This window comes from Chiloscyllium plagiosum, unplaced genomic scaffold (genome assembly GCF_037043375.1).
Source record: "Chiloscyllium plagiosum isolate Xiang-an unplaced genomic scaffold, Cpla_swu_hap1 HiC_scaffold_13, whole genome shotgun sequence".
NCBI classification, from domain to species: domain Eukaryota; kingdom Metazoa; phylum Chordata; class Chondrichthyes; order Orectolobiformes; family Hemiscylliidae; genus Chiloscyllium; species Chiloscyllium plagiosum.
Window position 1 is genome coordinate 59333529 of NW_028270151.1, and position 16518 is coordinate 59350046.

At 37.2% G+C, this 16518-nt stretch overlaps 2 protein-coding genes across 9 annotated transcripts in view; one reads left to right on the top strand and one right to left on the bottom strand.

Moving 5' to 3' along the window:
* The window catches only part of smc4 (structural maintenance of chromosomes 4), a 72235-nt gene extending 64577 nt beyond the window's left edge, over positions 1-7658 (bottom strand). Inside the window, exons 1-5 of the mRNA XM_087993641.1 lie at positions 7498-7658; positions 6541-6690; positions 4915-5093; positions 4302-4493; positions 3056-3232 (exon numbers count right to left, since the gene is read on the bottom strand). Of these exons, the coding sequence (XP_087849767.1) occupies positions 3056-3232; positions 4302-4493; positions 4915-5093; positions 6541-6682 (690 nt within the window). The 5' untranslated portion in view covers positions 6683-6690; positions 7498-7658. The remainder of the gene's footprint in view (positions 1-3055; positions 3233-4301; positions 4494-4914; positions 5094-6540; positions 6691-7497) is intronic.
* A 265-nt stretch (positions 7659-7923) lies between these two features.
* ift80 (intraflagellar transport 80 homolog (Chlamydomonas)) overlaps positions 7924-16518 on the top strand; it is a 229777-nt gene continuing 221182 nt past the window's right edge. For 3 of the 8 annotated variants that reach the window (XR_015759197.1, XM_087993642.1, XM_087993645.1), the window contains exons 1-2: positions 7924-7980; positions 8954-9071. Coding sequence is in view for 4 of the 8 variants with exons in the window: in XM_087993642.1 (XP_087849768.1) it covers positions 9037-9071 (35 nt within the window). In the remaining 4 variants the exon portion in view is untranslated. Of the gene's footprint in view, positions 7981-8256; positions 8275-8953; positions 9492-9822; positions 9848-14321; positions 14368-16518 lie in introns of those variants that run through there. The other 5 variants (XM_087993646.1, XM_087993648.1, XM_087993644.1 and 2 more) reach the window with 4 other exon arrangements.

The following is a 16518-nucleotide window of genomic DNA, read 5'->3' on the forward strand; positions in this document are numbered from 1 at the left end:
AACTTTTATTTGGAAATATTCCACTTCTTGTACATGCTCTAAATACAAGGGAGGCTGACTTGGATACAATTTGTTCAATGATTCAAAATTTTGAACACTTCCACCACATCTATTCAATTCCTCTTTTTAAAAAGGAAAAATGCAAGGCAATGAATCTTTCAAGTCATTCCCTCTGATTTCAGAAATCAGCACCTGAGATATTGTGCATCATTCAATAATAGAATACACCTTTTGAGATGAGCATACCAAAACTGCATAGTACACAATTGCAATCACATCAAGGTCAAACATAATTAGAAGATGCTCTTGAAATTTATGTTTACTTAATGCCATGCACCAAAGCTCATTATTATTAACTGTATGGGGCATAGTTCTGATGTCACGACCATTCATTAAAACCACCACGATCTGCCTGATTTTCTGTAAACAATGTCAAGTTTTCACAAGCTAAAATTGCTCCTCTGCCAAATGTCCAAACCTTGTGCTTTCTTGTTAAATCATATTTGCTATTTTCGCTCCACTATATTCAGATGCCACTACTCCAGATTTGGGTAGAATTGTTTTCTAAAATAATTTGTAACAACATGGGTTGCCAACCAGGTTAACCACCCATATACTATTATTAGGTGTATGACAATAACCTGTTGACAATAAATTTTATTGGAAATGTGATTTGTGTAATACACTACGATGAATTAGTGTTGATTCCTTCATTAAGAAAATGTTGATAAGATCTATCACCTCTTCTCTACCTGCTAAATCTGCTTTACCCAAAGAAATCAAATAATTAGTCAAGGACAGCATATCAGCACGTTGATAGGTTCACAACGCTCAAGATGCTGGCTTAGTTTGCTCCAACTACAAACAAGATTCCATAATCACTTAAGGTTTGACTGGCTGGGAAAAAAAAACCTTCAAGAAAAAAAAAGCGATCCCTGAAGTCTTTGACAGGTGTTTAGTGATCCCTGCAAGTAATCCTTTTAAAACGGCTTTTGGCATAAATCACATTCTGCACTTGCTTATTTCATCTACTGTACAACTAAGTGAACCATCTCAAATGGAAGAATGAGTAGAATTAAATATTAACAAGAAGGACTATGTAAACTATTCAGATAATTTAGGGGTGGCTCAGGGTTAGCACTGCTGCCTCACTGCGCCAGGGTCCCAGTTCGATTCCAGCCTTGGGCGACTGTCTGTGTGGAGTTTGCACATTCTTCCTGTGCCTGCCTAGGTTTCCCCCGGGTCCTCCGGTCACCTCCCACAGTCCAAAGATGTGCAAGCCAGGTGAAATGACCATACTAAATTGCCCAATGTGCTAGGTGCATTAATCAGCGGGAAATGGGTATGGGTGGGTTACTCGCGGAGGGTCGGTGTGGACTAGTTGGGTCAAAGGGCCTGTTTCCACACTGTAGGGAATCTAATCTTAAAAAAACCCCCTTATTATGGAGAGATTAAGCCACGATTAAACATGAGAAACCAAAATCATAAATACATAAATATTTGCACTTACAAGATTGTTTGAAACTAAATTATTGAGATCGGACATTTCTCTGGTTTTACAATCCATTGGTTTTAATTGGCATTAAAGTCAGTTGAGTACAATACTGGGCAGGGTACAAAATTCATGCTTGTGGGATCCCCACACAGTGTTAATCTAAATAACTCAATTCTGTCATTTCCAATCAAAAAAAGAAATCAAAATTATTTCCTACGAAAGTAAAGGGGGGGGGAGAAACAGAAAGAAAGAGGTACACTAGCAGGATGAGAACACTAAAATAATTACAGCTTTGCTCTAACTAATATAGCACAGTTCTTTCTTTCCATACTTAATTTCCATTCCCAATAAGAACAATTTTTTGGCACAGTCAAATCACTGTGTGTAATTATTTGGATATAAGCAGGTTAAAGAAAAAGGCATTACCTCAAACCTGCAGGCTCATATGGCTTTGCAGCAATCTTGTAGATACTTTGTGGCCATTCAAAAGCTGGCCTGAAAGATACTACACACATGTAGTGTGCGCAAAGTTTTTTTTGAAAATAAAAGGCACTTAAAATAATCTGGCTACACAAAGACAATTTAGAGGGATTATTGCTTCCACTAGTATATTTTTCATCGAATAGGAAAACATTCTAAAATGGAAGAGCAAGAAAATGAAAAGAGAACACAGTAGTTAAAACTTGAAAACACCCATAGGGCTAGGAAAATTCTAACTAAGGGTCTCAAAATTCATAAGTGTGAAAGATTGTTTAAAATGCTACATTATTTAATTAATATGAATATTTTAAAAAGACAAAACAGAGGCTATTTTATCAATTACCAATCTTTATACATATTTTGTTGTTGTCATCTAAATCAAATTAAGAATCGGGACAGTACTTTCCTATTGAACACGACCCAGAAACAATTTAGTGGGATGAGAACTTGTAGATGAGAACTGCTGGCACTGTTTTTTTTAAATTCTTTTAACATTAATACATATGATGATAGGCTCATCCTAATCTTCACTTTTTTGTCAATGTACAAGTATTAAAAAAAAGGCTTTTGATATTTTATATATATTTTAGCAAATAGTTCGCAAGTAAACACAATTACTTAAGAAAGTCTTTTGACAGTGATTTAAGCTGTTATTTTCTTCTGCAACATATACCAAAAAATTCACTTGCCAATCACTGATCCAATGGGCGATTAGACCATGTCACACTGCAGCAGCACAAGTAATATTGGCAATTATCACCACGCCAATATTTACGTGCTGCTAAAATGTAACTGGCATCTTCATTAATCTGTCCGCTCATACGGCTCTTGATTAAGAGAGAAGTGATAATAAACAAAACAATGAATTAAATAGGACAGTTTTCCTTCTGATTAGCCTTAAATCACTACAGCAGCAAATAATGGCTTGAGTAATGAAAGCAGCCCTGCAAACCATGATGTGCTGCTACAGCAATCTAAGAAAGCAGGAGAATCTTGGATTTATTTCTACAAGCATAGAGTTTCTTTCTCAAAAGAATATTTCAGTGAAGTTAAAATATTCATTACAACCTTGAGACATACCTGAAGAATCAAAAATCTGTTGTGATCCAGATCAATTCCATGGCTACGAAGCAACATTCCCACATCTTTAAATGTTGATTTCTTTCCATTGACATGGTATAGTGATGAATTGTCCTTGTAGGCTGTTCTTGAAACGTAGAAGTTGCTATTTGGAATAACTTCAAAATCATCACCCTCCTTTCATTAAAAGGATTTTTGAAAAAGGTGTTTAATAATGAAAAGCTACAGCAAATAGCTTATTTTACATAGTCACTTAAACAATTGTTTTCAAATGGCTCATCTCAAAAACAGAATTCTTTCTTTCAATGATATTTGTTACAAGTTGTTTAGATCAACTTAAAGAAACAAAGTTACACAGATTAGATCAATTCAATGATCTGAGCAATTAAAATTTGAGATGCACAAAAGGTGAGAGATTAGAACTTTTAGCTTTTAAAATTAAATTATAATACATACTCAATGTTTAAATTTCAGTATACCATAGGAAAATTGATTATAATTTAAATTCAATAATCAATATATACTTCAGTATTCAAAAATCATTGCAGACTTTTAATGAGCAAATGTATATGTTGATACATATACATCAAGCCTTCCCCTCAACCTCTCCCAAAATGTAATTTCTTAATAGGGGTCTTAAAAAAAAACAGCCTGTATTACCATTTTCACTGCACTTGGTAGACAAGTGACATTTAAATATCCACACGCTGTCATATGAAAATCAAATTGTGCAGGCAGAAAATTAGATTGTTATATAAAAACCTCCTTTAAAAAAAATATTTTTGGCAAGAACTTTGCCGCATTGTTTCAGTTTGTATTTTTTTCCAGCATGGCTTCTATTGAGTATATTTGATGTAAAAAAAAAAGTGGAACTGACTTGTTTATTTTTCATCACATCTCAGTCCCCTTAAATTATATTGTAGGCATTTACTGTATTTAAATGAACACTAATAAAAGTAAGGATACATCAATATATTTTACCCACTGCATCGATACAAAACAGAAAAAGCAAAACCAATTGGGTGTTCTGATTCAATACGTTACTTACATGCTAAAAAGCCAACACAATTACTTATTTACAATTTGTACTTCCTCACATTCAATACAAACAAAAGTAGCAGGAAGTAAAAAATACTCGAATCATAATCATTTTTAAAATTGTTTTGCCGGTCAAAATACTTGAAGTGCTTAAATAAGGTGAAATGTACTTTTTAAATAAATGATTTCACACATGCAGTATAATTACCTTATCAATGATTTTTTGAAAATGAACTTCCACAGTACAGCTCTGAATATCTTTATGCTCATCAGAATTGTGAATGAGTACAGACAATTTTTTGGAACGAATTTTTTGGGCCCGGTAGCCAAAAACAAATAGCATTGAGTCAATCACGTTTGATTTCCCACTCCCATTTGGTCCAATAATACAAGAAAACCTCTGTACAAAAGAAATAAATACAGAACAGCATAGATATTTTTAAAATATTTTTTCTGGCCATTATTAATGTTATGCACCGTATACTGAAGTTGTAGTCAGCATAAAGTGTGACGTCCAATACTCCCAGCTGTCCATTTACACCAACTCTAAACATTTTTTTAGCAGTTTTTTTATTACTTCAGCCACTGCATTTTTGCAGCAGTAAAATGAGATTTCTTTTAAAACAACATAAATACAGACATTAAATCTCAATTTTTTGTCAATTTTATAATTAAGCGAACTGATCAAGCATTATTTCAGTTTCACATCTCCACCCAAAATGTTAAAAAAATCTATTCTTTAATACTTTTGGCTGAGAATTTAAGTACAGCATTATATTTAAAGTGAATCTAGGTAATAGTATTTTTTTGTGAACTGTTACCTTGTGGAAAGGACCCAGGATTTGTTTTCCTGCATATGACTTAAAATTCTGGTTCACTATATGAGTTATCATGAGTCGAGGAGCTCCAGGTTCATTGGTCATTGCTGGGGGTGGAGGAGGAGATATGCCAGCTAAAATTTCTTCCAAGCTTCGATTATCTATTGGTTCAACTGGTGATTCTGAGACAACAGAGACAAAAAAATTAAACACGATTCTACCAAGGCAAAATGTTTAGCGTTGCATGTAACATCAGTTTTGTATACCTCAAATCTTTATAAGACACTTCAGTTCATAATTTGACCTTTTTTCTTAAATGCATATTAGATATCATTTGGTGACACTGTTAATACATAAAAACATGTGTATAGGTAATCAAAAATTACCACAGTTACACAATTACAAAACTACATTCCACAAAAATTAAGACCAGAAACATTTTGTTTCCAGTCTTGTTTTAATAGATCAAACAATTCCAGATAGATATTTAGATCTTTCTTTAAATTATTCATGCTGCAGTCTTGTTGAAAATAAAAATCAATATTTACAATCATGGGCAACACATTTCAAAGAAGTGTACTAAGTTTAATTTAATAAATTGAAGTCTATATTTAAAACCCAATGCTTTTGGGGAAGAGTGTGCCACAGTAACATTTTAAATTTACAATTTAAGGATGATATTGATGCTCTGTGACACACTGCCACAGATCACATTTCAGGAACTTAATTTGCATTCATGAAAAAAGTGATCAGAAAAGTACTGTACGGCAGTAATGGCTAGTAAGTAGTCAACTTGCACTAGTTTAATGCTGCTGTTGAAATTTGTACGCCTGCCAAATACTTGCTTTTAGAGTTGCTGCAGCAACAAAATGGAAAAAAAAGCTAATTTTATTAAATTTCTAACGCACGTTTTTTGTGAAAAACGAAAATAATAAGATAAAAATTACTCGACTTATGAATTCACGGTTAAAATCTCTTACATCTTCAGCAGCTTCCGAACGCAGTTTTGTATTCCAGACTACAGAAACCCAACCCCTCCCCCCACAATTCACGTACTGTACAAAAACGCGCAAAGGAAAAAAGGGAACACAATGAAAAGAAAACTCAAACCCCAATGCGCTGCAGCGTAAGGGGCAAAAAAAACTGTCAAAGAAAGAAGCAATCCATTACACGACTGGACATATTTCTTTCAGGATAAACCCTAGTTATTACATATCTGTGCTGAAAACCGGTAAAAAAAATCTATAGGACAAACTTTCTAGGAACAAGTAATCCGTTGCAATTGTCAATGAAGTTTATGGAGTTCAAATACGATCTTGACAAGTTAAGTTAATGTTGGCTGCTTTCCTCCCACGACTGAATGGAACTACACCCGTTAACTCAAAGTAAAAACACATGAAGAGCATTTGCAAAACGATTACAAACAATTTCGGCGTACAGGCAATTGAATCGGCAACCTGTTTAGCTATACTTTACGCGGTTAAATCCAATTTCAAAACGAACTAAACGGCAGCGATGATCACAACTTCAATTTATTAAAAAGATACAAGAAATGAAATGTGCTAATTTTTAACAATAGAAGTCTTAAAATACAAATAAAGTGAATCATACATGGACAAAAAGAATTACCTCTTGTAGTTTCATCTAAGTTTGATGCGATTGCCTTTTGTTGGATATCCATTTCGTTGTCAAACTCATCCAGGGACTCAGATCCCCCCGGACCCAGTTTTGCGCTTTGTTTTGCTGTAGAAGACTTCGTTTTGGCAGGCATGGTTCTATCTAGATTAGGGATTATTATAACAAAAAAAAACTCAAGGCAAATTTAGGCATCCTTTCATTGCCATACAGTTCCTTTCATTCCCATAACATCCACATCTTTAGATAAGTTTTGATATAAAAATCCAAGTTCGGCTTTTCAAAACAAAAGCACCCATTTGGTAAAAAAAACCCATTAATTCCAAATTCACCGCAACCCTACCCAGATTAGGAAAAGTTACTGTACTTTACTGTAAGCCAATGCCACATCATGACGTTACAAAAACTGGATCTAAAAAGTCAACCTGACAGATTACACAAAAGATAAACTCACTAGAAAGAACACATCGTTTACTCAAGATGGAACATTTTGATCAAATGAAAAAAAAGCTATACATAACGACGTATATTTCAGGCAGTCTACGTCACTAAGCTTAAATAGGCGCATGAATCGTCTTTTAAAAAAGAAAATTTAACAAGAATCGTGTCTAATATTGGTTTTATGACTTAAATGAAGTAGCTTGAATTTGCAAACTACACCAAAAAAATAAAATAATCAAAACCTCCAATGGGGGGGGGGGGGGGGGAAGAATCGGAAAAAAAAAGTCACAAAATGAAAAATACTTCAAATTCCGGCTGAGGTACTAATCGCAATTATTTAATGAAAGCGCCAGTTCATATTTGTAAAAAAGTTTAATTTAATACAACATATGGAACTGGGATTTTTTTAAAAAATGCAGTTAGCCACCACTTCCCTGAAACAACATGTTTACAAATTTGTCATGCATCTCATCCCGCTAAAAAAAGATTTCATTTCCACTACATCAATACCTTGGAAACCAATCCGAATCCCGATTTTCCGGCGCCGAATGATGGTAAGTTTTTTTTAAAAAATATTAGGAATATTTTGGGACCACTTTCGCACGGGGAAAATAAAAAATAAAGCAATAAATTCGACAAAAATTCAAGCGCTCACCTCGGACCCAGTCGAAAATGGCGCCGAAAACTAAACTTGACTGAAATTCGTTGAGGGACAAAGCATTGTGGGTAAGCCGGTTTGAAAAAATGGGGTTCATGCCAATTTTTAAAAAGTCAAAATAAAAAATTGATTCCGTCGCACGACTGGTTATCTTCGAGGAAGACCAATAGGCTGATGTGGATCAAGTTAAAAAGCATAAGGTATTTGTCTTTTTCGCCGCGGTTGCCGTGTTGGTTGCCAAGAAGCGGCGCGCGGCGGTCTCGCGAGGCGCCGCGAGACTCCAGTGGGTTTGGAGCCTAACTGAAGTGGGAGTTGTGTCCGAGCGAGTTACTGAGGTCTGGGACTTTTTGTACATTGTCAAGATAAAAGTTGGCTTTTACTTGCCAACTGGTATAGTCCTTTTAAAAAGGACGTGTGCTACACGACGCTTTTATGTCCAAAAGGGTTACGTCTGGATCAGACTTTAAAGATTGTGGGTTTGAGATGGAATGACATCCTGGCCCATTGCTGCTGCTGCTGCTGCTAGGGCGAATAGTTGTTGCCGTGTTGTGTTGTGTTGTGTCAGGGGACCCATTTGGCCTGTACGGCTCAATCCTGCCATACACTGGTGGGCACTTCAGAACTGTCAGGTAGTGTTTGTTTATGATCGCACGAAATGCCATGTTAAATGCGTGGAACTTATTTACATTTTCAACTATCGAATGTATCAAGATGGTTTGCAAAGTTTCAACCAAAATGGGAGGTTGAACTCCCATATAGGTACAATCTGGCAGCATTGATAACTTTGCCCTGTGGCTGGTTGTGTTCGGATTGTGGGATATAAACTAAGGAAATGCACCTTAGAAAGAGGGTATTCAGTTCTACCTGTCTGTTTTCTTACTGTTTGAATTTTGTAGGTATGAGGTTTTGGAAATGTTGCCATGTTGCTTAATTTATGGACCAATACTAAATTAGAGCACTAAAGTTTGTCATTGCAGCATACAGACTAATACAGACCTGATTTGTAAGATGTCAAAGAAATTTTATGATGTGCACAGGAGCAGCTTGCTAATTTAAAGTTTGATCATTCTGTCCAAATATTCCTTCAATAAATTATATTATTCCATGTCAAATTTATATCTTTGTTGTACTATGTTGTACTAAGAAAGTAGTCACATAATTATAATGCTAAGTATAAAACTTTTAATTTGTGGAAAAATGCATTAGCTTTCCAATGGTCATTCTTGACTGCTGGATAAAAAATAATTTGAAAATGTATTAATTTTCAGCAATGATATGCAACTGATTACATTTTTATCATTCTGGCAGCCACCGAAAACATTGCAGTTAGTGGAATTGACCATTGCTACTGGAGTTGATTTAATCATTGTGTCTAACTCAAATTCTAAAGAATGAGGCTGAAGACATCGCTCTTGAAGGAACCAAAACATATCCTTTCAATTAATTAATCTTTGTGATTTTTGTAGGGGGCATTAAATTACAAACAAAAGAGAAAAAAATTGGAAGAATGTATAAATTCAGTTAATATTAGTAAATTTTGACTTTCATTTGAAATTTGAGATTACATACACTGTGTGTTTGTATGTGTGTTCCAGACTATTATCAATAGATTTATCATTTGCATGTATGTTTTTTTAAAGTTACCTTAACTAGAGACAGAATAGAACAATTTGTGTTGATTCTTTGTTTTCAATTTGATAATAAAATAAATAAAATGTCACAATTAATTCTCCATTTCAAATGTGTTATAGTCCTGTCTAAATGGTTTGTAGAAGAGTGAGGCATTTTGTAGAGAACATTGCCAAGTATATATGAAGTTAAAACATGGGGATCTACTGCATAAAAGGTAATCTGATGAATGTAATTTTACTTTGTTCGTCACAAAATTAGTCATTTACGAGTCAACTTTGATATTCACTGGTCACCTTGTTAAATAGAATGTAGCTTGAACAAAACATTCATTCTGATAATTATTATATGCTTTTTTCAGAATTAAGACACCATTAATCATTCTGTTAAAGTTGATGTCAAGCATGTTAGCAGCTCCATGTTAGTTGTATCTAATTATATTTTGGATGCCCCAAATGGTTTTGAATTTTATGGTGAATTATTGAGGTTCTAAGTAAAACAAATAACTTATAGCTATCCTAAATTATTTTTAATGATTTTCTATTCAGATCCAAGATCCTCTTTCACCACACTGTAAGTTGTTTTTAATTGTAAATTTCTGTGTCAATACTTATGTCGTAGGCTGTATCTGTAAACATCTTGCATTGTAATTGCACCCTACTGTCATTGTTGGAAATGTAACTATACGTGGATGAAGGAATAGATAGCTGTATATCCAAATTTGTTGACAGCATTAAGTTACGTGGCACAGCAAACTGTGAAATGGCATGGAAGGTTGCTAAGAAACATTAATAGATTTGGAAATTATGGTATAGAGAACTCTGTGAGTCAATTGAGATCATGCAAGTTGCACTTTACATACAATACAATATCCTTCCTGCACATGCACTGGACTATTTTCATGATAGTGAGAAGCTAAGAAATATGGATGAGTGGACAAATTTGGAAGTTCAAGTACAGAAATAACTTTAAAAATCTGGGATGGATACAAATGTTAGTTACAAAGGCTAAAGAAATGTTAGCCTTTATTTCAAAAAGTGAAAGTTATGTTACAGTTGTATAAGATTCTAGTTGGACCACATTTCAACTATTGCATTCAGTTCTGGGCACACAACTCTGCATGAACATGTGACCCTGGAAGTAGTGTATAAAACATATGCCACAATTGTACTGGGGCTAGTAAGGTTTAATAATGAGGATGGATTGCAGTTCAAGGTTTGCATTCTTTTTGAGTGAATAAGATTTAGGGATGATTTAGGGAGGGGGGGGGTTGCATATTAATTGGTAGCCCTCCTCAATGTTTCATTTTCTGAATGCTTTTTTCCTTTTGTGTGATCTAGCTGTCACTGGCAAGGCCAACATTTGTTTCCTTTCCCTAACGGCCTTTGAGTTGAATAGCTTGATGGGTCATTTCAGGGATCTACATTACTATGGATTTGGAGTTGCCATGTAGGCCAAACCAAGGAAGCATGGTAGATTTCCTTCCCTGATGGACATTAATGAGCTAATTGTTTTTTTTATCACAATCAACAATAGCTTTCAATTTTGTTAATTGAATTTGAATTTCACCAGCTAGTATGGTGGGATTTCAGCCCTTACCCCAGACCATTAGATTGTATGTCTGGATTACTGGTCCAGTGACATTATCACTGCCACTGTCTCTTTTTGTTTGTGTGAACAAAGCATTATAATTCTAGTATTTATTGTTCTAGTTATCGTTTCTATTTGCTCACACAGCTGAATTACGTAAGATATAAGGCATATAAGTAGAGAGTTCTTTCCAACCAATCTGAGCTGGTGTTTATGTTCAATCTGAGCCCTCTTTCATCGTTCCTCATTTAATTTTATCAGTATGACTGTCTATTCCTTCCTCCCTGATATACTGGTATAGGCTCCCCTTATGTGCATCTGCACTTTTCAACTCAACTATTCCTTGTTGTGCCTCACCACTCTTTTTGGAAGAAGAAGCTTCTTTCGAGTTCTGTATTGGATTTGTTAGTGACTTTTATATTATCCTCTCGTATTGTCACCCTTTTTAAAAAAAAAGACAAATTCCGCACAGTAATCCTAACCCTAATCTGATAAACATGTTCCTTGCAATTCTGACTCGAGTTATATAGGTCTTTCCTGCATTTTTTTCAGTACCTATATGTTCTTTCTAAACAGTGGCAAAAATAATTGCATGCAGTACTGTATATATATATATATTTTTAAAATCAGTCTGTTTGGATCTGTTATGATACCCCTACATGCTCATTGCAGCTTGAGGTGGGATTGAACCTGGAGCCTCTGGTTGAAAGTTAGGGAGACTAACTAGAGTTGCAAGACCCCTTGAAAAACTCTACTTGTGAGGTGGTCTAACCAAAGTTCAAGGATTAGTTCAATTCCTGACTTTTCAATTCTATCTTTCCATAAGTAAAACAAAGTGCTTGATTTGCTTTGTTTGTGACTTCGATAATCTGTAATGTAACTTTATTGATCACTGTATTAGTACTGCGATCTCTTTGTTCTTCAACCCAACTCAGACTTGGATCTTCCAAGTAATAAATTATATTCCAATTTTAGTTACTAAAGTGTACCATCATGCATTAATAGGTTAATCATAATTTACAAATTATTTGCCCTCTCTGCAAGTTTATTAATGTTTTTCTGTAATTTTGTTGCAGTTCTTCTCAATATTCCAAAGCTAAGGCCACTTATCCCCACTGCAGTATAGTGTCATATGCAAGTTTAGAAATTCTGTTTTGATTCTAGAATTTCGGTATAAGTTGTAATAGTGGTGGGCTCAGCCCTGATCCTTGTGCAAATCCCCTTGCCCACTGTTTGCCATCAAGTCTACACTGGTTAAGATTTACTCACCACATCTGTTGTTTATAACCTGACTTAATAGTCTCAAAAATCCAAGTGTGCGATACGTCCTCAGCTTCTATTGTTCAGCAACTTTATAACCACCTCAGATAATTCAATAGTAATTCATTGTTGGTAAACAGGAAATCTATTTTCAAAAATCATGGAATTATTCCAGCAGAAAAGGAGGTTGCTTTGCCTGTCATGTCTGTGCTAGCTCAATTTACCTACTACTACTTCCTTTCTCTCCATAGTCTGGCACATACTTCCTTTCCAGATAAAAATCCATTTTCCTCTTGAATGAATCAGCTTCCACCATAGTCTGTGGCCATTGCCTCTTTTGCCAGTTACTGTAAACCTGGGGGTTGTTTAACTCAGTCGGCTGGGTGGCTGGTTTGCAATGCAGAGTGATAACAACAGCACCAGTTCAATTCTTAAACTGGCTGCGGTTACCATGAAGTCCCACCTTATCCTCACCCTTCCTATGAGGCGTAGTGACCGTCAGATTAAGCCATACTATACTTGTCTGTTTTTAATGAGAGATTAGCCCTATAGGTGACTTTACCTATCTACCATTAATCTGGGATTTCTTGTTCTGAATTCTTTTTAAAACCCTATCTACTCTGTTCACAGCCTATGATATTGAATAACTCTTTTAAATCTCCACTCAAACTTTCTTCAAGGATAGCAATTCCTACTTCAATCTAGCTAGTAACTGAAATTCTTCTTATATGGAATGATTTTTGTAAATCTTTTCTGCACTCTTACGAATGCCTTCACATCTTTTCTGGAATGTGATGCCCAGATCTACACACTCCTTGAGCTGAGGCTTGTGTTTAAAACAAATGTTTTATACAAGTTTAACATAACTTCCTTGCTTTTGTACATTTATACTTCATTTTAATAAAGCCTAGGCTGCTGCATTCTTTATTAACTGCTGTCTTCACCGACCCTGACACTGTCAATGATTTATACACACATATATCCAGGTCCCTCTGCTCTTGCACATCTTTTAGAAATATTCCCTTTGTTTTTTCATGTTCCTCCTCCCAAAATGCATTGCTTGCCACCTCTCTGCATTAAAGTTCGTTTTTTCACCTTTCTGTCCATTCCACCAACCTGTCCATGTATATTTTGAAGTTTTGGGCGGCACGGTGGCACAGTGGTTAGCACTGCTGCCTCACAGCGCCAGAGACCCGGGTTCAATTCCTGCCCCAGGCGACTGACTGTGTGGAGTTTGCACGTTCTCCCTGTGTCTGCGTGGGTTTCCTCCGGTTTCCTCCCACAGTCCAAAGATGTGCAGGGCCAGGTGAATTGGCCATACTAAATTGCCCGTAGTGTTAGGTAAGGGGTAAATGTAGGGATTTGGGTGGGTTTCGCTTCGGCGGGTCGGTGTGGACTTGTTGGGCCGAAGGGCCTGTTTCCACATTGTAACGTAATCTAATCTAATCTACACTATTCTGCTCATACTGCTTTCAAGTTTTGAATTAAGTTTTAAAATTGTACTCTGTGCGCCATTATTTGCATTAATATATGTCAGGAGTGACAAAGGTCCTGCACCAACCTCTGAGGAACTCAACCATAACTCATCTCCATTCTTCAAAATGAAATTTCATCACTATTCTCTGATTCCTATCAGTCAGCCAAATTCTTATTCATGCTGCTTTTGTCCCTTGTATTCTATGAGCCCAAACTTTGCTTACATTATTGAATGCCTTCTGGAAGTTCTTGCATACCACATGAATACAGTTACTCTCATCAGCCTTTTCTGTTATTTCATCAAAAATTGAAAGAAAAAAGCATAATTTCAAGGAAGATGGTGATTTGGCAGTAATTTCGCTGGTCAAGTAATCCAGAAACCTGGGTTGAGCCCTGGGGAAATGGGCTCAAATCCATTAGGGTAGTTGGTGGAATTTAAATTCAGTTAATGAATTTGAAGCTAAAAGCTCGTTAAACCATTGTTGTTTGTTTGGTTTACTAATATCCTTTTAAGGAAGAAGCTGGGTCACTGATATCCTTTTAAAACAAGAATCTATGACTCGGACTCTCAGTAATGATTTTTACTCTTTAATACCCTTCGATATGGTGTAACAAGCCACTCTATTGTGTCAAACTGCTCCAAGGTCTAAACCAGGCATTGACCAAGGCACCACAAATAACATCTGCGAATTGAGCCCTGTCAACCCTGCAAAAGATCTTACAAACATCTGGGGGCTTGTGGCAGAATTCAAAGTGTCATCCCACAGGTTAGTTGGACAATATCTTGATAATACATGTAAGATATGATTCCTCTATTTTGAAAAGAAATTGGTGGAAGCACCAAGGGTGGCAGGAGCACAGCATTACTCTGGGTGGGAGTCTTCCATGTCCATTACCAAGAGTGGCTCAGTCACACTACCAGTGGCTGACCTGCCTGACTCCTACAGAATATAGCATTTAGAGTAATTGTGCAGCAGTTGCTGAAAGAACTAGTGAGAGGGAAAATCTGCTTGACCACATCTTCAATGATCCACTTTCACTGATGCATCTGTCCATGTACACATAGGAGCAATTGCTGAATGATTATTATAAAGTTGAAATCCTGTCTTCATATTGAGTTGCTGTAGGGTATCTTTAAAACTGGGCATTCATGGAGCATTGGGCATACCTACTTTAAGTGCACCATCTAGGAACAGCACTCTGTATACTTAAAAATGAGGTGTCGATCTAAGCAACAACATGAAACTATTTACATATTGAATCGTGGAAGCAGCATTCAGTATACAATTACATGATTCCACAGCTAACACATCAGATCTAAGCAGTCCTGTTTCATTAGATGAGATCAGCTCCTGATCTCATTGCATCCTAGTCCAAACACTGGACAATGAATGCCAGATTGAGGTAAGAGTGACTGCCATTGCTATCAAGGCAGCATTTGACCTGGTCATGGAGTCAGACAGTACAGAAACTGACCTTTCGGTCCAACCAGTCCATGCCGAACATAATCCCAAATGTGGACATCACTGGTTCTGCCGATATCCCACAAACCAATTTTAAAATAGGTAAACATGAACTGCTCTTAAAATAGTCCCACTCCCACATTAGAGATAGATAACTGTTGGTTTAACCTGAGGGTTACCATGCTTCAGGCAAGGAGAGTGATTGAGAAGGAGAGTCCTTAGCTGATGCAGAAATTGAACCCACGCTGTTGGCACTGCTCACCAGCCAAGTGAGCTAACTGACCATGCTGATTTTCCTTAGTTAAACAACATTTGTCCAAATCCCTGTGTCCGAATTTGTTATTTCGAGAAGCTTTCCCAACACAGAGCATAAATCTACTGGCTTGTGGCTGTGGGGCTTATCTTTGCACCCTACTTTGAACAAAGATTTAAGACTTGTGTTTCGACATTTCCGCCACCTCCAAACAGACCCCACCACCAGGGATATATTTCCCTCCCCACCCCTCTCCGCCTTCCGCAAAGACCGTTCCCTCCGTGACTACCTGGTCAGGTCCACGCCCCCCTACGACCCACCCTCCCATCCTGGCACTTTCCCCTGCCACCGCAGGAACTGTAAAACCTGCGCCCACACCTCCTCCCTCACCTCTATCCAAGGCCCCAAAGGAGCTTTCCACATCCATCAAAGTTTTACCTGCACATCCACTAATATCATCTATTGTATCCGTTGCTCCCGGTGCGGTCTCCTCTACATTGGGGAGACTGGGCGCCTCCTAGCAGAGCGCTTTAGGGAACATCTCCGAGACACCCGCACCAATCAACCAAATCGCCCAGTGGCTCAACATTTCAACTCCCCCTCCCACTCTGCCGAGGATATGGAGGTGCTGGGCCTCCTCCACCGCCGCTCCCTCACCACCAGACGCCTGGAGGAAGAACGCCTCATCTTCCGCCTCGGAACACTTCAACCCCAGGGCATTAATGTGGATTTCAACAGTTTCCTCATTTCCCCTTCCCCCACCTCATCCTAGCTTCTAACCTCCAGAAACTCGATCCCCTGACCTGCCCAGCTCCTTTTCCACCTATCCACTCCACCCTCTCCTCCTTGACCTATCACCTTCATCTCCTTCCCCACTGACCTATTGTACTCTATGCCACTCTCTCCCCACCCCCACCCTCCTCTAGCTTATCTCTCCACGCTTCAGGCTCTCTGCCTTTATTCCTGATGAAGGGCTTTTGCCCGAAACGTCGATTTTGCCTGTCCTCGGATGCTGCCTGAATTGCTGTGCTCTTCCAGCACCACTGATCCAGAATCTGGTTTCCAGCATCTGCAGTCATTGTTTTTACCTTGTGATTCTCCAGCCCACTGACAACACTCTGAGTCAAAGCAAGATGAGAAAACTTAGGTCAATGCCTCCAAAAAATGTGCAGTATCCTTGGATGCCTCTCATCTGCTTCTGG